Genomic DNA, 25,595 nt, shown 5'->3' with positions numbered 1-25,595 from the left:
TGCTTTGGGATTTTTGTTAATTCTACGGTTCAGTGTGTTGTACGTTCATTCACTTTTTTTCACAAGACAAGAGTCTGCCTTTTTAAAATAAGCAGTCAAGCAGCATTTTGTGTTTTGTATTTCACTTATCCTTCTCTTTGGTTGTAAGTCTATATCCCCCACTTCCAACAAATCTGTGGAGGATTTCTAACAGCAGACCGTTTAGTCCTGACAATCAACTTTAGATGAAAAACAAACACCATTCAGTCTCTGTTTACTGCTGTGTCTCCTTCTTGCCATCTCTCACAGCCTGTCATGCTGTCACTGAAATCTTTTTTTTATTTTTTCGCCATCAAAATGCTGTTTTATCATCTAACCTTTCACTTTTTCACCATCTGATGGGCAGCGGTGAAGCAGATAATCACCTCAACAGCATGACGACGAAGAGAGGAAACAGTTCTGCTGCCAACAGCTTGGTGCATGAGGACTGTCTCTGATTTCAGATAAAGCCAGGCAAGTCCTCCATTTGCAGGCAAGCCGGAGCTCAGTGCTATCCATCAAGCTTCCCCTGCTGCTCTCCACCTCTGATTTTAATACTCCTAAGTGTTTCAGTTTTGTCCTTCAGAGGAACAGCGTCAACCTCTAACAACGGCTGTCATCCACTGACGTAAAGTCAGGGCTGATGTGGAATGAAAGCCTAAGACCCAATCCGAGTGTCCTTGTCGCATCTGCTGCATTGCTGCATTTGGCTCGTCGTAGTTAAAAGCAGCCGTTTGGCTTGGACTCAAACACAGACTGCAATTCTTGCAACTGACAAGGCACTTTTTTCTTCTTTACAAAATATAAGCATGCTTATGAGCACATACAAGAGCTTTTATACACAGTGCATATCTCAAAACCCTGAGTAATGGCTTTATTTGTAAAATACAAAAGCCAAGTATCTTATTTTAAATTTGCAAGAGGTTTTCACCAGGGGAGCGCGATAACATTACATCCTGCAGGTGCAGTGCCTCAGGTCAGAGTGCACTGCGAACCAGTTGTCCTCTCTTTGGATTTATTTATCTCCTGGAGTCAGTCTGTGGCCCGTCCACTCATTATGATTCTCCCCAGGGAGGAGACAGGAGAGCGGCTCAGCGTAAATTACATTAAATGGACTTTATGGATGTTCTTTGCAGGGGGGCCCATTAAGGTAATTGTGAGTGCTTGTGTCTGTGCGTGTGCACGTGACAGTGAGCATGTGTGTATTCCCCAAGCAAAAATATAATGAAATTGAAAGAAATACTTCTCATGAGGGACAATGCAATGGGGCTGTATGGCTGAACAGTAACTTTTTGAATTTAATTTTTACAATCTGTTACATAAGGTAAAGTGATAATGTAAACTTTTTGCAAAAGTATTATATATTTATTTATTAATATGATAAACCAACACAAAGTAGGTAAAAATTAGTGATAGAATTAATTGGAGGCCCATGGTAACTAGAGCAGCTGCAGATTCATAGTTCAGGTTGGGAAATGTTTTGACCAGACAACTGTTAGTCATGCACTCCTCAAGTCTATCTCATGTGGTAGAGTGACCAATAAACATTGTTGAAAGAAGGGTTACAGAAGTTCTGCTTGGAGTTTTTTGAAAGTCACGTGGAACATGTGTAAGAAAGTCATCTGGTCAAATGAGGAAATATTAACATTTTGGCCTCTATTACCTTTAACATATCACTAAAACATAAAACTTTGAGTTGGCATCATCATTTAAGTAGGTTTCTTTATAGAACCATAATCCTGGACTGCATGTGTTTTTGCTGTGCTGTGCTGCGCTGTGCACTTCACCAGAAGAGTGCGGCTGTTACTGAAAGACGGGTTTATAGCTGATCCATTGAACACGGCGTGGAGCCTAAAGCCTGCTCAAACACTGTTGGCACCTTTGTGCGCCACCAAACTGGATGACTTGGAAGGTGTTTTAAGGAGCAAGTTCACCTATATGAGCATTTATATGAACCCCTGTGAGGACTATGTTTCTTGGGAGAATACCACATCAAGGTAGGCGTCAAGTTTAAAAGCCACAGCGCTTGCACAAACTCAATGCAAACTGTAAATATGACCTAATATTATGTTTTTAGAGGTGTGCATTAAGCATGCTGTAAGAATGATATATCTTTCTGAACGCAAAGTTCATACACACACTTGTTGGTTGAGAGTGTGTGTGTTTACACCTCACACACACTCGACCAGCACTTGGCGCTTGATAAAGTTCATGTAGGCTATGTGTTTCCTACATGTGTGTGCTATCTGTTAGTGGGCTGGTGGTTCAGCCTGTGGAGGACCTGCCACACTCCTCACACTTTTAGGCATAATATCAAATTCCTTCTCTACCTCTGCTACACTCCAGTTAGACAGATTTCAGTGTGTGGTCACAGAGTGGACCTGCAAACACGTGAACAAATGCTACAAGGCCAGCTTAAAACCAATCACAATCATAAAACCAATTTACAATTTACTGACATGTATTTGATAAGTACATTTCATTTGTGAACAAACACAAAGATTAAACTCATAGCATCAGACTGTAGCTTTGATAACATAACTATAAAGACTGCTATTTGTACTTTTACAAAGTAAATTTGCCAGCTCCTTAAAATCTTAAATTTAAATGTTAAACATTTTAAAATCATTTTTGAAACAATTAAATCAAATTTAAGTGTTTTTTTTTCTTTCTCAATAACTAAATGTTAAAATTCTAGATCTAGGAGACTCGGCCAATCATGCACCGTTTTGTGCTGTGGTACTACATAAAATATCAATAGAATACACTCTAGTAATCTTAATGCAAACAAAGAGAAAAGATTCATGGGGTATGAATACTTTTGCACGATACTCTACACGATTTCAGAATAACTGGAGCTAAAATGATGAGCCATGAATTTCTTTTGCAAACATGTTGAAAACTGCAGGTTATTCACATTATTGTTTATTCTGACAAATGATTTTAGGCAAACCAGTCCCTGACTCCATGATTTTTTTTTCCCCCTCATGCTTTCATCCCTAACCGTTTCATGACCTGAATAAAAACATAAAGCTGCCCAGTTCGGGAAATTCCACATGAGTCAGAATGAAGCATCAGCTGTAAAACCAGGGCTGGCTTTGCTGCTTCAGGAATATCCTGATTTTCACCTTGTCCCCACATTAGAGCTAACCTCAAAAGCTTGTTATATAAGAAAACATGCTGTTTTTAATAAAAACATAACAAAAAATTTAATAAAATGTAATAAATTCTCTCAAAGGTTAAATCTAATGCCTTAGACAGAAAAAAGTAATGTAAAATTGGTTCAGTTGTTTCTACAAAACATCCCCACCCAAAGACAAGAACCAACAACTTTATGCATTCCTCCCCCGACTCTTATATTTGTCATAAGTGGTTAAAGATGTAGCCTACACCCACTATGCATTCCTTTAACACTGCTTGACTAAGGAGTGCCTCCAGCCCTCCTCATTGTTTATCATACATAAAAGTCGCTTCACCTCAGGGGTCCTACGATTTGCTGCTTTTAGTCCGGCTAGATTTGTTTAACAGTTGCGTATTAGAGACTAATTTGTAGAGTAAAAACATCAAGGTATGTTTAATAGAAAAGGCAGGAGATTGTTTTTAATTTTGTTTTAAGGTAGACATACAATAAGCAGTAAATAAAAGATAACTTTAAAGTTTATTTCTCCTTTCAGGGGATTTGTAGCATTACAACAAGCAGACAGAATCCAAAAGAAAAGGTTTCAGTCAGTGTGTTGTGCATGTGCTGACTGGAGCAAGCTCAGCAACAGGATGTTTTTTGTCTCTACCTCAGTTTTGCTTAAAGTAGCCACCACAACCTACATGTTCACTACAGCTGAAAAAGCAAGGCTCAAACTTGAACCCTGAGAAATTCTGAGAAGATGTCTGGTCATAAAAAACAACAACCACATTTCCTTATGTCCTTGTTACTGCAGCTAGATTTTGATTTTATAGAGAAAATGCTCTTTCACCAAGGAGGACTGTTGGAAAAACTGCAGTACATGTTTACAATGATTTGTTGAATATTGTAAAGATGATCTCTATCATAATTGTACCCCATTTTCTGACTCAGTCATTGCAATTTTCCTGCAACTCTTTCTAATCAGGTCAACTGTATTTGTATCACTGACATTCAAAGATGTGCATGAATGGCAATATTAAGTATAGTATGCAGCAGTTCTTTAAGATTGCATTATTGCAAACATTGATATTGCAATGATGATTCTGATTCAATATATTGTTATCTCTAGTTCACAGGAGAAAAAAGAAAACAATTGTCTATTATCCACTCATACTAGATGAACAATTGCTTCTCCCACTGTCCTTGCCAATCTTTTGTTGTAATTTTAGTTCAAGAAAACATTTACTGAAAAATAAGAAATCAGAAGTTGTATTAAGCATCAAACTCACCCTGCAGTACTCGTTGATGGGCCTGAGTCTCTTCATGGCCACATCTCTGATATGGCTTCTCCTAAACAAGATCTTTCCTAAAGACAGAGAAAAAACATAAAGAAAGCTTAATATCTTTAAGTTGAATGTGAAATGTGTATATTTATTCAACACTTGCTTTGAAATTGGGAATGTTAGACCTCAAAAGTAAATAGATAATAATAAAAGTAAAAGGGTTGATGCTCTTCTGTAAAGACAATAAAGGATGACTAAGCAGAAACAAAGCAAAGGCACAGAGGCTTCTGCAGATCATGACAGGTGAATTAGCATGCAGAGCCAATCCAGACACTGAATCAATAGGTCTGACATCACAATGAGATGAGTAAAGAGCCGCATGGAAAGCTGGCCTTTCCCAGACATGAAGAAATTATTTCAGGAGAATTCATGTCTGCAAGAAAGGTCACGTTTTTCCTCCCATGTTTTAAATCTTATGCCACACATGAACAACACTGATACACCAGGTCACTCTAACCATAACAAGTAAAGGTTTTAAGAAAAGTAGAGGAAGAGTAGATTAAGTCAATAATGTTCTACTAGGGTGAAAGTAAGAATGGAAATGGTTCTAATAAGGAAATACTTTTTCTCTTGGCTAAACGTTGGTGAAAACCTGAACAAAAACAAATCCCAGGGGAAGTTATACTGAGACATCAACTTTAACACTTTGTTTCCACCAACCAACTATTAACTGCTCACACACCTGCCTGTTTATTGCTCTTGACAAAAATAGCCCCAAACCACAGGAAATGACATCACTGTATGAGCTCTGCTCTGTAAGATATTTACTTCTTGCCATCTCTATCCTGTCTTGGTTGAGTAATTACTATATGCTTATGTTGTTTTCCATTTTGCAAAGCAGGAGCTTAGTGCTTTTATTTCCAAACAGACAAGTAAGCTATAACTGTAGTAAAAACATGTCATGCATAAACTTTGATGACATTTCCTATACCCTATTGATGTTGTTCAAGATGTTGGGAGGTTTTCAGTGCAAGTAAATGAACATATGTGCTATTTGTGGAGATTTTTCTATGGACTATAACTCCAGATTATTCATAGGAAATTAGATATTCACAGATTTCTTTTTGTGTCTCAGATTTTAAAAGAAATGCAGGTTGGAAGTGCTACGGTACTTCACATACTACTGCTTGGCTGTTACAGCTGGCTGTCTGCTTTCATACTGGCTGAAAGCAGACATAAGAAATCCCATGGATGTTGGTTTCTGCAGTAGTCCTAAGATGGTTTCCACTTAGTGTGATAATGCATATTAAAGTATATTTGGTGTTTGAACTAAAATAAGCAGTTATGAGGCAGTTTTGGTCCTCAACCTGAGGCTCACTGTATTTGTAACCCACATTTTCTGGAGTGTTATGCAAATAGGGAGTTGCTACATTAACTATATATTTATATTTGTTTTAAATGGCTAGAAATGTTAAAAAAAAGAAGAAGAATGCTGGCCAACTAAATCCATAAAGTTGAAAGTGGCTGTTTTAGTCCACAGTGTGTAATATCAAAGACACAGGCTACAAATGACTGTTTAAATATTTCATTATGTAAATAAAAAGATAAGTTTGTGCAAATACCTTTGCTAAGTGCTCATATAAAAAAGTAGGATGCAGTTTTGGATGAAATGAGCAAAGTTTATAATCATGAAATTACTTTATCTCCTGTTCTTGGTTTAAAAACAAAAAGTCATTATTATTATAAACCATGTAAGGGAAAATGTCTCCTCCTGCCACTGACTCTATTGGACTATGACAAACATTCTTGCATAATTACTCTATTTCACTCGAGGGTGATTATATTTTTTGATGAATGAGTTGAGCCGCCAACAAAGCCATGCACACAGATGTTTAAAGATGCAAGTAATAGAAACACAATATGTTTAATAGGTTTTATCTTATAAGATCAAGAAAAACCCAAAATGCCTACCTACATGCTTAAGTACAGAATAGAACGAAAGTTGCAAAAAAAATTAAAAGTGATAGAAGGGAAAGGCTTTCAAAAGCTGAAAGAGGTTTGAAAGTCATCTCTCAGATGAATATTTCTGCTTCTTCTTTTCATTTTCATTCCTCCCTTCATCCTTCTTAAAACAGAACGTTCTTGAAGGTTTTCCAAAGCTCTGTGGGGTCATGAGAGAAGCACTGACTCAACACTGCTCACTTTGTATGCGAGGCAGCATGTGGATGCAACCGCTGAAAAGAGCTTGTTAGGAAGGGAGGAGCAGCAGCCACGGCCCTGGAGCCATGGCTGAGAGACAGACAGGGCAGACGTTATGGTCTAATCTGTGTGCCAGCAGTGACCAAAGGTACCAAAAAACTGTTGTTTCCCTCAGAAGACTTAAGTTTGAAGAGAAAAGACTTACATTGAGACCAACACAGAGAGGCCCACTGTTACTTACCTCTTACCCAAAGAGCAGTGCCTCCGGCTAATCTCTTAATTAGCAGACTCGCTGCCATTTTATGCTTCTTCACGGAGTTTTTTTATTTTTTTTATTTTTTTTTCAGTTAATAATTTTATATAACTCAAAATCTGTTTAAGCTGTTTGTAGTGGCACAGCTGTAGATCTAACCCTGTTATTTGGACTTGATTGGAAGCTTAATGCTTCGATGTGACAAAAGTGGATTCTTTGTGTTAAAAAAGATTAGCCAGAGTAGGGACCATTTGCCAAATGACAAAAGTCTCCAAGTATTTGCCAGAATTTTGTTTCAATTCTATAAGACTTGTCTTAAGGCTAGGATGGTTCCTGGAACAACTGGATCACATAAAATAAATGCTTTCTGCACGGTCACAAAACTCTGGAGAAAAACAACAGAACATGCAGGTAAAAGCTTCAGTATAGCAGTGATTTATGACTCCTGCCGTGTAAGTCAACGGCACAAATGCTCCTCAGTATTTGGTCAACAGGCCAATGCACAAACTACAGTTCAGACATGAGTGAAGCTTATGATTAATGAGAACCTGAAATAATGTGTCAGAACAGCCTGGTAGCCCAGAGTGTACATCTTGACAGTTTTAGAAAATGATGACTTTTCTTAGATTTTTGTGGCAGTACCAGCTGATTTTCACACAGAGATGTGGAGGTAGACCTGCAGCAAAAGTCCCAGCAAAGATTCAACAGCCTGCATTTGGGTTAACTGCTCCAACACCTCACCACACTTTGGCCTAGTTAGCTCCTGTTTTACAACACATCTTTATTAAGGAAGCACCAGCTGGTGCCCCTCAACATTTCTAGAATTGGAACATTTATTACAGTATCTTTTAGCAGCTCTACTGTCTTGGTGTGACAGAAATATTTTCAAAGGAGCAGGGCAGAGTAACAACTGCAAGGCTGTCAGTGTCTGTCGCCCAAAGTTTCTTAAGCCTCTGCATGTTGCTGGGATGTGCTGGTTGACATGTGGGCAGTTCTCCTGGATGGGCAGGGGAACCGGGAGAACGATAGGCAGACTGGTGCATCTGGAGTGATGTACCAATCTATATCAATCTGAATTCACAATGCAAAGGTCTCGCTCTATGTTCCTAATCTCATCTATGTCATTAAACATCAAAGTAAAAAAATGGACTAAGGTCAAGAATGTCAGTTAATTTACGACTAAGACATTCCTACTACTGGTACAAATTATTCAAATAACTAAAGAAAGAGTGAATTCTCTGCCGTGCAGATAAAATATCAATGAGTAATAGACAAAACTTAAGCAAGGAGGTAACTTTAATTTCTCAGATCTGCTTGTGTTTTGCTTCATCAAGAACAGTTTATGGAATGTGAGACATTTGGGACCACCGGAGTTGATCCAGCCCATAATCTAAGGTTACTCTTAGTCCAACTTCAGAGATAGAAGTAGATGAAAATATTTTTTCTGTATTTTCTTTACTGGAAGAAAATATGTCCAAACTAAAATAACAAATGCATTGTCTGCATCCTGGAGGATATCAATACTGAACATCAATAGGCTCTTGAGAGCAGAGCGACATTCCACTGGGAGCTTTGTAGGTTTAAATGACCGATTGGATGTTGCTGCCTGTGGAATCATCTATTAGTGCTCTGGAATTAAACTCTAAAATATTTAAATACATTCAGGTGGACCAAATCTGATCCCATACACAGAATGTCATGACAATATTTTGTGGCTAAAATCAAGAAAGTACAAGTCAGGTGTGCTTTACATAATTAAAAAACAAAATAAAAACAGCATGTGACATTGAATAAACAGTAAGAAAGAGAAAAAAAAAGATAAAATAATAAACAAAGAAGCTAATATTGCTAATTTTACTAATTGTGCTAATTCATAAAAACTACTATAAAACTGACCATTATGTTCAATAAGCTATTGAACTTTGGTGTCACTTCTCTCAAATTAGTGTATTATATGCACATTGTGACATTGTCTCTGCAAACTGAAGAGAAGGAGATAAAAGCAGATGTTATTTTTTGATAAAGTTAGTTCTGATGGCCACTGGGATCAGATCTGATCTAAAAATAAATTCAAATATTCAAGTTTTAATCATCCTGATGGGAATTTCTGTTTGTTCATTTGTAAAATGTAACAGAAAACAATATGCAATTAAGCTGTTGGTTATTACAACTGGGGCATGAACAAACATCAGGAAAAGTAGTCCACACAGACAGAAAAACCTGCTTCCCTCCTGATGTGGAGATAACAAAAGAGTGTAAACATCTTCAGGACTTTAACAAACTTAAGAGGAAAAACCACATCACTGCGTAGTAATGCTGACCTCGCTCCATACAGCCTCTGTAGGAAATAACTTTCCTAGCTGTAAGGAAATATCAGCAAATGCTAGTTTGGAACCCATCGAGAGAAAAGTGTGATGTGATCTAGGATTACAGGGGACATTCTTCAGAATCTCCATTTAGCATAGGCTTTTTTCAGTATTTTGTCCTGCCAGTTTTGAGTGTACTTAATTCAGATTACTCCTTAACCTTCTGTCAACAGCTCTACAAGAGCTCTGTTTCTTTAGAAAGAGAAAAGAGCTGAAGAAATAAGAATGGAAATAGAAGTCAGTGAAATAAAGGAGAGAAAACAAGGAGGAATGGGAGGAAGCAGGCAGGAATTCCAGAGAAAATCTCCAATTTCAATCTTAAGACCAAGAGAAAAAGATGGCAGTTTAATCCAGGAGAGACTGTTTTATGACAAGCATAGAATGAAGACCTGTTTTTTTTCTTCTATTTTTCCCTCATGCAAACATTACATTTCTGCTGTCTTAGTACAACTTCTCTCAATGACTTCCAGACCTGCATGGGCATAAAAAGTATCCCCCCCCCACCCAGCCAGCCCTGCCTGCGTGGTGGGGGATATGTGGGTGGAGCTCATGGACAAGGCCTTTTTCCCCTCTCTTGAAGTATTACTTCAGAAGGATTTAAAAAGTTGGTCACGTACACAGAAAACACAGCAGTCCCTTTTATTATTAAAAAGGAAAGGCATTATGATTCCTTTCAGACAGTTTTCGGACTAAGTATTGTCAACTACTCCCGATTATACTGACATTTATGTGTGCTTTATGCATTCTTATTTGAAAGGTTCTTTTTTAAAGGTTGTCAGTGAGTTGTTGTTGTGCAATTTATGTTTGCATTTCTCCTGGAGTTATCAAAGAAGGATGAAAGACACTGTGCAGAGAAGACAAATTCATGTGTTTTATTTTATGTATAAAATGGTGAAGATTTAAAGTAGATTGAAGTTTATTGGACTCTCACCTGGTAAGAATGGAATGATTCTGCGCTTTGGGTCCTTCTGGCCTCCCTCCACAGGGAATTTATCCAGCAATTCCATCTGAAATCCCCAAAATGATTAGAAAGTTATTGGCACATGTAGTATTTACATTCACACATACACATATAGGCTGAATAAACAAGGGAGCTGCAGGTGGTGAGGAAGTGATTTTTTATAAATCAGCACTTCCTACAGGGAATTTAGCCAATAGGGGCAGATCTGACAATGATTAGGAATGTACTGAACAGATGGTATGTTTCTTTCCCCTCTGAGCTTCATATGTTGCTGTAGCTGGGTGCTGTTAGCAGCCAGGAACCACTGACATAATGGAATATATCTGTTTCCATCATTCCTCAGAAAAAAAGCCAATGAGCTGCGATTCTTCGTTACTCTAAATCTCTCCTCTTTTTCTTACTTCTTCTATTTCTTAAAAAAGTGTAATTCAGCAATTAAAGCCTATCAGAAAATGTATCTGCATCCAACACTGATGAAGCCAAAACAGTTGTTTTGGCCCAGACAACTGAACTGTGTGTTAAATCCTAATATACAGAGACTCTGACATAACAATACGGTCTCATCAAATTGGATCATTTAAAAGGTTTTATAGCAACAGATATAAAAATACTTACAAATCACGCGAGAAAGCACTTTTCAGTTAAACAAATTATTACTTACATACAGAAAGAAAATGTTCCTAATAATCGTTCATAATGAAAGTTTATTTAGAAACTGTTTAATAAAAACTACAAAAACAATGCAATTGAGTAAAGTATATTCTACACCCTTCAGTGATACAGGATATTGTCAAACTCAGTCAACTACGTACCTTTAATGTAGTTTTTTGTACTCAGTTTTGAATCATATTTGACGACCATAGAATATATGCATCTGTTATACACTCTGAAGAAAAGAGCAAATAAAACTTAAATGAAATTCTAACTGATTGGCCATTTCATTACTGAAAGACAAGTTTTAATCTCAATATGACTCCGTACCTGGATAAATAAAGGCTAAAACAATAAAGAACAGAAACAATGTAGAAAAGTCTCAAATCTGAAAAGTTTTCTCTTTTTGTGCTTTTAGGTGCAACAGAGACATGTAACAATCAGCTTTGAACAGGTTTACACTGTACAAACATCCATCCTACAGCATCTGGTCTCTAATGAGACGCTGCAGATAAAGTCGGGGCAGGACTCTAGTCAAACTGAGATTTCCCTCCTACAGACCAATTTTACTAACTATCTACAACAAAAACAGAATTACAACACTTTCTGCCTTCATCTAATCATTGGACATTTGCAGACAGACATACTAAACCACATCCTCTATGAAAAAACTCAAGGTCAACACATCTCAAATCAAGACCACTGGAAGCCGTTATTTCCCTAACCCTAAAATGTGTGTAATCAGAACAGACTGTTTTAATTTATTTATTTATCGAGAAGTATACAAAAATATGTCTGTTTAAAAACAGTACTAGCAGAACTGATTAAACTTATATGTGTATTTAACTTAAGTTGGCACATTATTACTAATATTAAAATACATTAAAGTTAATCATCCTAAGTGGAGAGCATTGGAAAACCAAAATAGTGTCAGAAAAAAGAAAGATGTCAACAAAGTATGGAGGGAAAAATGTTTGAGTCGAAAAACATCAATCTGCTTAAGAATCAGACACTTAGTCAGTGACAGAGCACCACCTTAAGAATCACACCATAAACACAAAGGCAGGCAGCCAGACAGAGACAAAGAAGATCCAATGCCCCACACAGAGTAATTGTTCCCATGTGTTTAGCTGGGAGTGCAAACACACCCCAGCCTCAGTGTCTCCCCTGAACCTTGTATCTACTCTGTAATCAGAGCCAGTCAAAGGAAAAGAAAAAAAACAAAAAAACATTTGGAGACAGAGAAAAACATCTCTACAAAATGTCATTTACGCCAAGCGTACAACATCAAATATTCATGCTCCACGGGAACGCCTTCAGCTGCTAAAAGCTCCATGGATGTTTTGTTGGACCTGATGTGCTTTGAGGCCAGATTCCAAACATGAGTGTCATATATATAATAAGTTATCCTGGACTAAACAAATCACATTTTCAAATTAAACTGCTGGATATGCTTCTCTGCTTGCTTATTTATCGGTATACCCCTCTAATGGTGGAATTACTCTTACCTAAAAATATAAGGACATTAACTGCAAATCATGCAAAAGAACCACAAGTCTTCTAACTTTGATATTAATAACCACTGAGTTTTAATTAACAGGTAATTTGAATTAATTCATGTGGCTTTTAATCTGTTATCATTTACTGATCCTAAATGAGGAAACTAAACCTAAAATAATCAACATAACAAAACATATGTCAGCAACTCACAGAAAGACAACATGTGGTCAGAGAAGTATTTATAGTTTTAACTTACGATGACAGATAGAGGATCCTGGAAACTTTTAAACTGTTTTTTATTTCTGCTGATTCAGAAAGAAACGTACACTTGAAAGGACTCAATTTAGTCAAGTCTGTATCTGCTTTCACTACATCAGCATTTAGGCAGATGCATAATAAAAGTTGTGCAAGACTGTTGAATGAAGGGTTGAAGAAAAACTTCACATCTACAATCTCTTCCTGTTTTCATTTGCAAAATAACTCAGACTGTCAACTGGCTTAACTGTCTTTTAAATATAAATTTCTGAATTTTGGCTAACCGTAACAAAAGACAGTTTGATATTCTACTGTAGCTCTAGCTGTGTTTGAGGTAGTTGTCCTGCTAAAAAGTAAACCTCTGCCTTAGTCTCAACTCTACTGCAGCTTCCTATTAAGTCTGAACAGCTTCTCTGTCCCTGCTGAAGAAAAGAATCCTCTGAGAATGATGCCATCACCAACATGTTTTGTATTAAGGCTGAAACAGGGTTTCCCCCAGAAAACCTGCCAGGTGTTCCACCAGCAGCCCACCGTGTTGACAGGAAATATTACTGGGTAACGATGTATTCCTGGAAGACATTGTTGACAATACTTTTAAGTAAAACACACAACTATGTAGTCTTATAAACAATAAATAAAAAACACAATTAAAATATGAAGAGGTAGAGGGGCCCCTGAATCAAATTCTGCTCAAGGCCCTGTACAACCTTTGGCTGGCCCTGCATGACGAGCTACAGCTGGTGCAAAGCAGATCTCTGCTGGAATCCAGAGGCAATCAGGAAGATTTCATTTACGTGGCACCAGTAGGGACCAAGATTTTCCGTTCGTGACTGTTGAGTTTGTAATAAGGGCCACAGACTCTGTTTGTTTTGGTGGCTCTGACTTTATGAGACCAGTTTTTCCAATCTGTGCTCTTCATTGTCAACACCGGCTGGCCCTCTAACATTTGTTAACATGTTTACAAGTTCACTCTGCAACCATGTGCTGAAATCTGCCTGACTAGAGTGTAGCAGAGGTGGAGAAGGAATTTGATATGGGACAGTTTGAGGCATCGTGTCGTGTCAAAACAACTGTGTTCTGCATGACCATGAGACAAGCGTGACAGCGGTGTCTGCAACAGGGCAAGGCGGCCAACGCACAGAGAGGCAGTTGGTGTGATTGGTGCATTCCTCGGCTTTGCACTCTGTTCAACGCATCGATTATAAATCTGTCTGCGCTGTGCTGGTGAAGTACGCAGCGGAGTGCAGCAAAGACGCATGCAGTTCATGGTTACTGGTTTTTAAAAAGTCCTCCTAGATAAAATGAAAACAAGCTAAGCTTAGCCTGGCAGAGGGACAAGTAAAGCCTGGCAGCCCACCAGGCTTGTAATACACTGGGGGAAACCCTGTGTAAGGCAATATTTTGTCTCATCTGACCAGAACAGCTTGTTCCACATGTTTGTTTCCTACGTAGCTTGAGGCAACTTCCAAACAATACCTCTACTGACTTTATTTCAACAATATCTACCACCACTCCTCCACAAAGACCAATTTTGTGGAGTGCACAACTAATAGCTGTCTTAACACATTCTCCCTCCTGAGCAGTAAATGCGACGGGCCTTTTAGCTGCTTCTCTGACTACTGCTCTCTTTCCAGTGAATAGTTGTGTCCTGGTGGGTTTGAAGAAATTCCATAATTTTTAGATTTTCAGTTAAAAATCTGAACAGTACTCAGTAATGTGTCCAAAATCAGGAAATATTCTATAATCACAACGTTTCTCCATAACTTTATTCCTGATCTGTCAGTTGTTTCTCTGTGTTCGTGAGGCTCCATGAAGTTTGTTCACCAATGTTTTCTTGTAATCCTTTGAGACCTTCACAGCAACACAAATGAATTTATACCAAGAATACAACAGACACAGTTGGACTATTTCCTAATTAGATTAGTTCAAAAGGCAGTGGGTTGGGCTGGATTTTATTTCGTTATCAGAGTTAAAAAAGCTAAATACAAATTCATACCACATTCTTCAGACACACTGGTGTAGATTTTAGTCATTCAGGACATGACAGTCAGTGATTTAAGTGGAAGGCACTTTGCATTAGTCTACTACATAAATTCTCAATGAAATACATTGAAGTTTACAGTTATAACAGAATAAAATATGAAAAGGTCCAAGGCTCTTCCTGTTAATATTAACTTCTAGCCACAAAAATCAAGTTAAGTGGTCTCACACATACCATTAAAATAATAAAAAACAAAAATGCTTTGCTGTGGTTTATCTTAAGCATCAGCTGTTTGGTCCAGATGAGTTAACTGGTGCATTCAATGACACATTCAGTCTCCGCCCCATCTTGTCTTTGTTATTAGAACCTCATTCTGAATCATACAACAGCAGCACCATGTCAGTAAACAAGGCACAGGGTGCCAGGAAAAAGGAAAAACCAGAGAAGAGTAGCTGGAAATGATGAAGTGACGATTAACAGGAAGAGTTCAATTTGTCAGCCTTTCATCACCATGTTGGCCAGACACCTGGACTGACATCAGAACTTATCCACCTTATGTCTTTGTTTGCTTCACAGTGAGCAGCATAAAGCATCGGACTAATAAATTAACCCTTTACATAAATTCTGGAATACTATTTCAAAACTGATAAGGTGATGTATTTTGGTCAGTCCATGTCAGCTCAGCTGATTTAAAATATTACTCTGCCCAACAACAGACTTGCCCCCACAACAGGAAGCAGAATAGCATGGAGGAGGTGAGGTCACATATGAAAGTCCCAACTGAAAATAAGTCAGACATGATCATCACATTCTCTGACAGCGGTAGTGACATATTAATCATAACTGGAAACATGATGAAGAAATAAACACACTAAGCTATTAAATGATAATCTTGTAAATAAAAATGAGCACAGAGTTAACAAGTGGATCTTCCCTGATGAGATCACATTTTTGCCTTTTATTAGCTTCAACAGCTACCAACCAAAACAAATAAATAATATCTTAAACTATCACAGAGGTCTCTAAATCCAGTCCTTGAGTTCCACTGTCCTTCAACTTTTGGATGCATCCCTGCTCCAACAAACTTCAATCCAAAGGTTTTATTATCTCCCTGTCATGTTGACATGCCTGGTTGTTAACCATTCGTTTGGTGTTGGAGGACAGTGGCACTTGAGGACTTTGGTTGCAGACTGTAGTGTTTAGTGTGTTAGGACTGCACAAACAGATAGCTAAAGAATTGAATGTGTTTTCAGTTGATAGTTAAAAGAAAAACAGTTTCCAAGCTTTGTATTTATATCAAGCAAGAGTGGTCTGATTTTCATTTTTCTGCAGTGCAGTGATGCAGGACATTTTGATGAGATGATAGCAGGTTATTTGGACAGAGTTTTTATTGCCTGACTTTCTACAATTTTGTAAAAGTTCCATAATCAAATACTGAGCCTTTGGAGAGAAAGGTCTTCAAAGAGATTTGGATTAGGAGAAATGTACAGCAGAAAGTAAAAGTTAAAAGTTAAAAGTATAGCACTTCAGTAGGGCTGGTTACCATTATGATGTTATTTTACAGTTTTAAAAAGAAGCAAACTGTTTAAAGTCAATGTAATGAAATGGTAGAGATCATGCTAAAGACTGGGCCGGACTGACCAGAGTTTTCTCCTGTTTGAAAAGGGCTGTGCAGTGTTGCCCCTCCCCCACATGTTGCTGAGCACTGATGATCTGCTGGCTGAAATAATGCAGCTATGCTCTGTCTAACGTTTCAAGCAAAACAGAGATCGCTGTTTGGAAATAATTCTGCTTGTAAAAACACCCTGTCCAGTTAAAGGGTAAGTTCAATGTAGGTGCTTGCTTAACAAGCTCACAGTGATGTGACATGTTTCTCTTTCCGGTAGGGAAAATATTCACTTTAAACCAGAACTAACTCTAAATCATGTGGTGTTTTTAGTTAGGAACATCATATCCAGAGAGTCTAATACTTTAACCTGTTGTTCACAGGTTGTCATTCACAATGACAGGGGTGTCAAACTCCAGTCCTCAAGGGCCGCTGTCCTGCAGTGTTTAGATGTGCCACAGGTAAAAAACAGTGGAATGAAATGGCTTAATTACCTCCTCCCTGTGTAGATCGGTTCTCCTGAGCCTTGCTAGTGACCTAATTATTATTTTCAGGTGTGGTGCAGCAGAGGCACATCTAAAAGTTGCAGGACAGCGGCCCTTGAGGACTGGATTTTGACCCCCCTGTCACGAGAGGACCCAAGTTTGGGTCCTCTCGTGAATAACAGGTTAAGAAGGAAATGTGAAATGACTATTTGTGTTATCACCCAGAGAAATAGGAGTAATAAGTCATTATTTTCATTCTGCTTCTGTTCACATAGTCAATATTACTGTTAGCTTGTTTATAACTAAAAGGACAATATTACTACATCTGACAGACAGATAGAAAGGTGATAGCATATTTCCAGGCTCAAATGAATGCTATTAGTAATGAAATACCGTTTTTTGCTTAACACTGCATTGACAGCTTTGGGGAAGCTTTGATGAAGTATTACATGACTTTATTTCACTCCTCATGCTTTAACTATTTTAATGAAATTATAAGAATTTAATTCAGTTAGGGTTCACCGTGTGCTTTGCGTAAATTGAGTGTATGCTCATTAAAAGCTCTTTGCTGGGTATCTTTTAGTCAGTGCTCTCAAAGCTTTGATGCAGCCAGCCCCCAAAGATCCATTACCTTCAAAAGAAGAAGGGAAACTATGATACTAATGAGATTTCCTCCTTGTGCAAGAGACACACTGGCAATAGTATGATGTTTGAATGACTTCAGACATTTCTGTGGTCATCAGTGCGGTTGTTCCATTCATCAGTGTCTTCTGTTAACTTCAGTGGGACATTTTCTGAGTCCTCACACAGTTTAATTACCAGTGTTATGTGGATGGAGTAATGCAGATGCTGCTTCTGTGAAACAGAAGGTCAAATGTTGCCAAATGTATTGGGTCATTTTCCATCATAAATATATTGAATTTAATGATATTACATTATTAATGCATATGACAGTGCACTTACAACATCTTCAGCTCTTCTGGAAAAAAGGTCTAAAACATCAATATGTGTGTTCATGGGAATATTTAATCATTAATCCAGGACAACAGGCACTGATGTTGGACTAGACGCCCAAATGTCCCTACAAGCTGTGATCAGGGATATGTGATGCAAGACAGGTTCCTCTACTCCAAACAGTCTATTCTCCCCAAAACCCTTCAGAAAAAAAAAAAAAAAAAAAAAGCATGATACTGGACCATTGGCGTGATATAGCTTTTAGCACTTTCTGTGACATCTTGGGCACCATCATCTGGGTCACAGGTGAGCAGAAACACCCCACCCAACAAGCTGAATGTCCTTTTGGTTTAAAGAGAAAACTACGTCTGTCCTGTCAGTGTTATTAATCTGTAGATGATATTGCAAAGGTGATATTGTGTAGCCCTCAGCCTGAAGTCCATATACTGATAAAATATTCTGTATAAGTCTGCCTTTTTAACATGAGCCAACACTAGTGGAACAAAGAGAGTGCTAATATATAGTAGCTACACAAAAATGAAAATCACAGCAGCTGTAAATAACTCATCCTTTGTAAAAGGATGGACCTTAAAATGTTGTTTTTGGCACTAAAACTGCAACAAGATCTGAAAATATTACTGCTTTTTCTTTTCATGCATTTTTTTCCAAAGAGGTTATTGTTATTTTAATGTTCCTTTTTTAATTGGCAGATGTATGAACAGTGCTATATAAACATGCATTANACAGGCCAGTGTAGTAACACATGCACATACTAACACACTAAGCACCCACCTGGAGGTCAAAGAACTTGCTGTAGCGCCTGTAAATGGTTTCTGTACTGCCATCACTCCAGGACACTTTGATGATGTAAACCTTGCAAAGAAAAAGAGAGAGGAGAATTATATTAGTGCATAGTGAACTTAAAACATCCCAGTATTTCAAGCTACTTCAAACGCTGGACCAAGGTAATTTTGAGTCAAACCCCTCCTTTATGGTTTTATTACATAGAAGTGTTGTGACTCCTATTGGGCTGAACAGGAAAGCCAAGCGGCTCTGACTGACAAATATCAAGCATTAGCCATTACCATCAGGATATACTATTATTTCACTTCCCGTGGTGCTTGAAGCGCTTCCTCCAACACTGAAACATTATCCTGTATAGACACAGCAGATTAGCCTTACAGACAATCATTGTTGTGACACCAAAAGTTTCTGGTAACCATCTTTGAAGCAAAAACTAGGGAATCTATAACTATATGATGTAAAAAACTAAAATGTTAGCTTTATTATGTGGAAATATTACAAACACATCTAAGCTAATCACCAGGGTCTGGAGGAAGCAGACGCAGTTTTAGGGAATGCTCTCAACTAATAAAAAAAGAGCAGAGAGGAGGGAGGTGATTGGAAACTCCCTGGTGGCTCACTGTGTCTGGCTGACTGCTGCTGGCCTGACTCCCAGGCCCACTATGGCCTAGCTCTCTCTTGCAGGGCAGCAGTCAGCGATTGCTAAACAGACATGTAGGGGAACCTATTTGATTATACAGAGCTTCACACTGAGTTTATGTCTGTGCAAGAGAGACCAAGCAATTATCCACTATAATAAGAGAGCTAAGGCTTTTAGGCTACATATTTTAGTCTGGTTATCATGCAATTACCACACTAAAGGAAAACATTAACGTCTATGAACTCAACAGAAGCATGATCATGAGCTCATGAGCACACGTTAACATTCTATGAGATTTAGAGTGTCAGGGGAACAGAAAAAGGAATGAAACCACATGGTTTGAACTGGAAAGTAAGCAGACAGATGGAGAAGACACGGGGCCAGAAGCGCGCCACGTCCTCCAACACCAACTCACAGCAGTCTACCACCCGTTTGTCCCAAACTTTTCACACGTACAGTATATCATGGACTCAAACCAGAACATTCACAGAAGGATGCGTACAGGGATGCTGAACTAACACCAAGGCCTGCTATGGTGGCTCTCATTGGGTTTCTGGTCACATGGTGTCATACGGTTTGCAGTGACTGTACATATGCAGGCAAATGCGCCCACGTTGGGCTGTTCCCACAAAACCAATAGAAGCTTCTTTGTTTAAGTAAAGCAGAAAAGTTAGAAATGGGGCTTTGTCTTTTTTTGCATTCCTGCCTATCAAACTATCAGGCTTGTTAGAAGAGAGAAAGAATTGCTTGTATATTTTTGATTTTGTCCCTTCCTCTGCAAAATTACACAATCTATGGTAACAAAATGCTAATCCTCACTAAGTTAGTCAACAAATGGAAAATAAATAAACATATTTATATGCATAAATCTATTGCAGAAGCAAAAAAATTTAACATGTTCATACAATGGGCTATAAATGTTGGATGATTAAATGTTGTAATGATTAGGGCTATTGTCCACAGTGACATTGCCATCAATGTGATGGCATTAGCACCACTGGTGTGACTTCCTTGTCTGTCATGCCTGAAGGCATGATTTGCAGAGATAATTGAAGGACTTGACGCATGACAAATCTTGAGATGCCACTGCCTAATGTGTTACCTTAAGCACAAAGAACCTCTTCAGATCCCTTTAGCTTTCCCACATTTCTGCAACTTTCAAACCTCAACCTTCAATATTTTCAATGATATTTTACCTGATAGACTAAAAGAAAGCAGCTAATACTTCTGAAGTGGGAAGAACATTATTATTTTCTCTTTATTATTACAAAACTAAAGTGTGAAAAGTGCATAATAACCTTCCACCAGTTTGAAACAGATACATTTCCAATAGCTCTGCACATCTACTTTTTACCAAATTTTCTCTGGAAGAATCACATCATCCCTCAGATGGATGAAGATGTGGATTTTGACTGGATCATTCCCATAGGTAAGATTTTATCTAAACATTTCTGGATCAATTCTATGAATTTTAAAACCTGTAAAAAAAAAAAAAAAAAAAAAAGAGGTTTTGAAAAAAAAAAAATCTTGTGTACAACATTACTCAGTAAGATACTATATGATTAGATTCTCTTTTGTAGGCAATGAGCAGAAAGTAGAGAATTACTATAAATCATTGAAAATTGAGGTGCATCCAAAACGTACCACTGTGATTACAAACTGATGAATGGCTGTACAAAATTATATTGTACGTAGGTCTTTCCCTCTGTCCACATAGAAGACAAACGTCCCCAAAGCATGATGCTTCCACCACCATATTTCACATAATGATGTGTTCCTGGTGTTTGTTTTCCCCGTCTCTATGTAGGGAAAGCAAACAACAACTAATTTTCCAAGAATGCAAAAAAGTGGATTTTGTTTCTTAAGACTTCTTCCACATGTTTACATTGTCCCAAATGTTGAAAAGTTCAAAGGGTGTTAATGCTTTTTGTTCAGCTATATAAATATTCACTTACTGTATATATAAGACCAGCAGGTCTTAAAAATCACATGAACCACAATAACACCAAAACCCATAGGAGATTTTTCTCAGCCATACTCAGTGAGTTATTTGGTGGTTTCAAGGGATATAATTCACATACAGGGTCTATTGTCTCTTCCAGTGGTTGTTGGTATCTGAATGTTTTAAAAAGTTTTCCTACATCCCCGCTTTTGGTTTTCAGGATTAAATCATACTTAACAGTACAAGTCAGGTTAATGTTTAAAACAGCAACAAATTTCAGGAATGTCTAATTGTTCTTTGGTCTGGCTTGGTAAACTGTAATCTGACACTCTTTGTTATTACTTTTTCTGAAGAGGCAGAGCAGCGGAATAATCTCGGCGTGTTGCCGCTGGGATCTTCCAAATAAAGGATCTTACATAGTGTTTGTTGGGACTCCGTCGCTTCTGGACATCTTGCACGGTTACTTCTTGCACGGTGCGCCGCGGCATGATGTCCTCCTCTTCCACTGACCGTTACAACAAAACGCAGAAATCCAACTCCAAGTTTTCTACGAGGGATCACACCCGGTTGGAAAAGTTAGCCGTTTCACCGCGAGTCTCTCTTTGTCATCCACACAGTTCCAATCCGTCACCTGTGGCGGTAACAAAACCCGTTTTCCGCAAAATTACTGCGTCAGATTTCCTGTAAAACATTCAGTCGATTTGTGCATGAAGGTCTTTGAATCCTGGATCTCCTCTTTTCTTTCTTTCCTTCTTGTGCCGTTTCTGGATCCGCTTACGACTTCCCAACCAAACTCCCAGCCTATCCCAGCTCACCCACTCCCATCTGAGCAGCTGGAAAGCGCCGCTTTGCTCCGTGGACCAGCCCTATGGCGTCACAGTTAACCACATGCTGCCACAGCATTTGCCAGAGAACCTTTCATGTTCATTTCTTCTTTTTTTTTTTTTTTTTACATCAGACATTTTGGCAAAATGTAAATATGGATTGGGTTAAAAAGAAACGAAGCTCAGATAAAAGAATACAGCAATAATAATCAGGGGCTAGTTTAACGGTACTATTTCAAAATGGTCTATTATGCATCATTCAGAACATGTTATTAGGTAACAATATTTGTTCGGGAACAATCCTTTCAAGTCTGCGGTCTTTCTTATTGCTTCGTTGTAACAGACTTTTCTGCCATTTAAATGTAAATCTCTATCGTTGGATACAGTCCCATATAAACAGCATCCAGTGGTTGTGCGTGCTGTTTACATCCAACATGTAATAACATGATACAAGTAGCTATAAAAAAGTTTTTGATGCGTTTTATGATATTCTTATTCACTATATTTGCCGAAATGTAAATCTTTAGTTTTATTGCTCCAAGAAATTGTCTATTGATAAATGACCAGATTGAGGTTAATAACTCTTGTATTAAACTCAATTCATATGTAGTTTACAATAAATTATGTGAAATGGCTTTGAATAATAAGTCATATAACTCTGTTGTTTACTATATGTTGATATGTTGTTTTTTCCACACCTTAATTTTGTGATTTTTTTTTCTTTTCAAAAGTACCTATTTACATCAGTGCTGACCAAAAGTAAGTTTTTGACCAGCTGCGGCTGAGGAGATGCTGTGTCCTAATCCAAACATTTCTACTGCTCCTGTCATTGCTGGGGTCACAGGTCAGGAACTCCGCAACCTTTTGTAATTAGATTGATTACTAACACCAATGTTGTAATGGAGTCTTTAAAGAGTCTCATGCTTTTTCACAATTATGTATATAGTAAGCATGCATAGAAAGAATAAAATAATAACTTTAAGTGAGTCTCCAATGAAATTCTGCTGAGTTCCTGGCAGAGCCAATCTCAGATTTAAATACCACTGATTTGCTTTTGATGTTTGATATGTTTAGGTATTTAATGTGTCTGTGGTGGCATTCACAAAGTCCTGTCAGTTTTATTGCACCATAGCGCCATCTTTTGGTGTTTTGAGCTCATTACAATATAACTGCATATTATATATGCATATATATGTGGCAGTTCTTCCATGTTGCTCAGTAACACATGTGACAATGTCAAGTTCAAAGTCATAAATATGCAGTGACATTTGTGTTTTGAACACAACCACATTGGTATATGAAGTAAAACTTTAGAACTACCTGACTGTGTAAGTTATGCAAAGATATTTAAGTTTTATAACTTATAAATATGTGAAATCTTTTTCTTGCTGATGTGAAAGTTTTTACTTGAACTTGAGTTAAGGGAAACAGAAACTACTCTGGAGAAAAGCAGAAATTAAACATGACTTATTGCTCTGTGGAGTCTTGTTACACTCCTTGTAAATAGAGAAATATAGTTAAATGTCAAGTAGGTAGAATATTTTTATCACAAACTCACAAAAATGTCCAGATGATTTGTTCAAAGTTCCATTTTAAATGAATAAATAAAATGGATCAAACATTTGAGCTGATGACAAGGTATGACAAAAGTTATAACAAAATTTACACCAGTACAAGTTTGCAGCATTGAGGTACTTTTGTACTGATATCTGGAAAACATTTTACATTTCAGTTTACAAGATCAACAGAGTCACAGTGTTAAAATGTTAGGCCTTTAAGAAAAACAAAATACAGTTAACAATTCACAGATCTTTAAATTGAAACAACTTAGTGGTCTACTATAGAACATAAAAGCTGGAACTTATGCAGTATGAGTTTGTAAGTACATTTTCATGAGCTATAATTACAATTTGCCGCATTACGATCAGAAGATACAAAGCATCGTGTTGATTTTTTATGATAGACCAACAGTTGGAGAAACTCTAAATAAATGTCCTTGCTGAGGAAGGATTTTCTCACAGGATGATGCAGACATTCCCATGTTTTACTAACATGATTCTGCATTTACTAAAACAATATTGTAATTGTGTATTTGATAAAATAAACCTCTTAAAAAAAAACCCCACTAAAAATAAACCACACACCTTAGATAGCACAACACCGTAGTCTTCATTGTAATGTAGTGGTACTTTTCTGTGAGACATAATAGCATTTTGAAAGTAGGTTAAAAAGTTTTTGTGCCTTCTGATCAAAGCTTTCTTTCCTGATTGTTATATGTACCATGTCATCCTTTTATGCCATCATTTAACAATATCACATATTTTCAAAATCTTCTCAACTATCAGTTATAAAGTCAAAGACTCCCATATGCATTATTTTATTTGTCACTACCCTGGTACAAAGAAGCAAACAACCTGAAAGCAGGAGACAGACCACAGTAAACTCAGTGGCATCATTAAATCCTGCAGGCACCTAATGATCAGAGTCTCGGTATTAATGTGGGTGTCAAGCCGAGGTAATGCAGCCCTGTGATGTCTAATCATGTCTGTGTTTTACCCGGAGATGAAAAGAGCTGACAGAACATGTGTTCTTCTGATAATACACTTCAATTAGAGGCAGAAACAGAATGTGAACTAATGATGTTTACTCATCATTTCGGCATCTTATCAGTCCCAGGAGAATCCCAAACCACCATGTGAGCATGTGGAAACATACACATTTCACAACCATTTATGGGTTTTGTTTTGTTTTGTTTTTCAAAAGTAGATTTCTGCCACTTTTTCTATGGTCATTATTTGCAAAAAGGCTTTGATGGTTTTTCACATGAAGATGAGCCTTAGAATTGGAGGTAACCAAGAGTTCAGTTTGGTCCTGATTTCAGTCTCAGTGCACCTTTTCTAATCCCTCTAAATCACTACTTTCATCCCTATATGATGTGCTCACCCTTATAACCTCACATTTGCCCCAGCTATGGCTGCTACTATAGGGATTTACATGCAGAGGTAATGGGACAAGGTTACAGTGGTTAAATGAGGACTTTGCTGAGGAAAATCTCCAGAAAAAACAGAACATCACTCCGAACATGATTCAAGGGAAAGTTATGCCTACGAAACATGATACAGTTCTGGTCAGAAGTTCAGCTACTCCACAATTATTGACTCGATGCATTTGAGTTGTTCTTTTTTTATGGTGGAATGATTACTCAAAAAAACATAATTGATTAAAAAAAAAAGAGTTGGGGGCTAAAATTTTGAATTATCAAAGATTTTTGGTCACAACAGGGTCTAAATTTTACAACTTACAAAGTCGGCCTTCTATCATCTGTAGAACATTTTCAGGATTAAATGACTAATGTCCCAACAAATCTGGAGAAACTCATCCAGGCTTTTATCTTTGGTTGAGTTTGGTTGTCCTCACAGATCTGCCTAAATCGATCAGACGGCTGACTCCTCCAAATGAACTTCTTGTCATTGTGGCCCAATTTTCTCACTCTGTTTCATTTGAACATAAAACATTTCAGAACTGGGTGTTGCAACAGGGAAATATACAAACACATTTCCACATTGGTTTTGCAATGTTAATATGTATATGCCTGTATATTTTTGATCGTGTGTGAATTAAAGAAACTCAACAAGGAATTAATACCCAATTTTGTTTTGAATAATAATTTCTCTAGTTATATATTGAATAATCCATCCTTCAAGAATGGTTCAGTTAAGTCATTAAAAGTACATAATAAATATGGCAGTCAT

General features: G+C 37.6%; 1 protein-coding gene across 4 annotated transcripts in view; it reads right to left on the bottom strand.

The window, feature by feature from the left end:
- sh3pxd2b (SH3 and PX domains 2B) overlaps positions 1-21,869 on the bottom strand; it is a 35,778-nt gene extending 13,909 nt beyond the window's left edge. For 3 of the 4 annotated variants that reach the window (XM_015060994.1, XM_015060992.1, XM_015060995.1), the window contains exons 1-4: positions 21,436-21,868; positions 18,426-18,506; positions 10,172-10,247; positions 4,429-4,505 (exon numbers count right to left, since the gene is read on the bottom strand). In XM_015060994.1, coding sequence (XP_014916480.1) covers positions 4,429-4,505; positions 10,172-10,247; positions 18,426-18,506; positions 21,436-21,507 — 306 coding nt within the window. In that variant the 5' untranslated portion in view covers positions 21,508-21,868. Of the gene's footprint in view, positions 1-4,428; positions 4,506-10,171; positions 10,248-18,425; positions 18,507-21,435 lie in introns of all 4 variants that reach the window. The other variant, XM_015060991.1, reaches the window with a different exon arrangement.
- Between the last annotated feature and the right edge of the window lie 3,726 nt (positions 21,870-25,595).

Source organism: Poecilia latipinna, unplaced genomic scaffold (genome assembly GCF_001443285.1).
Source record: "Poecilia latipinna isolate Pla-1442-1.1 unplaced genomic scaffold, P_latipinna-1.0 Scaffold1764, whole genome shotgun sequence".
NCBI classification, from domain to species: Eukaryota; Metazoa; Chordata; class Actinopteri; order Cyprinodontiformes; family Poeciliidae; genus Poecilia; species Poecilia latipinna.
The sequence above is the reverse complement of the archived record's forward strand: the minus strand, read 5'-3'. Positions and strand labels throughout refer to the sequence as shown.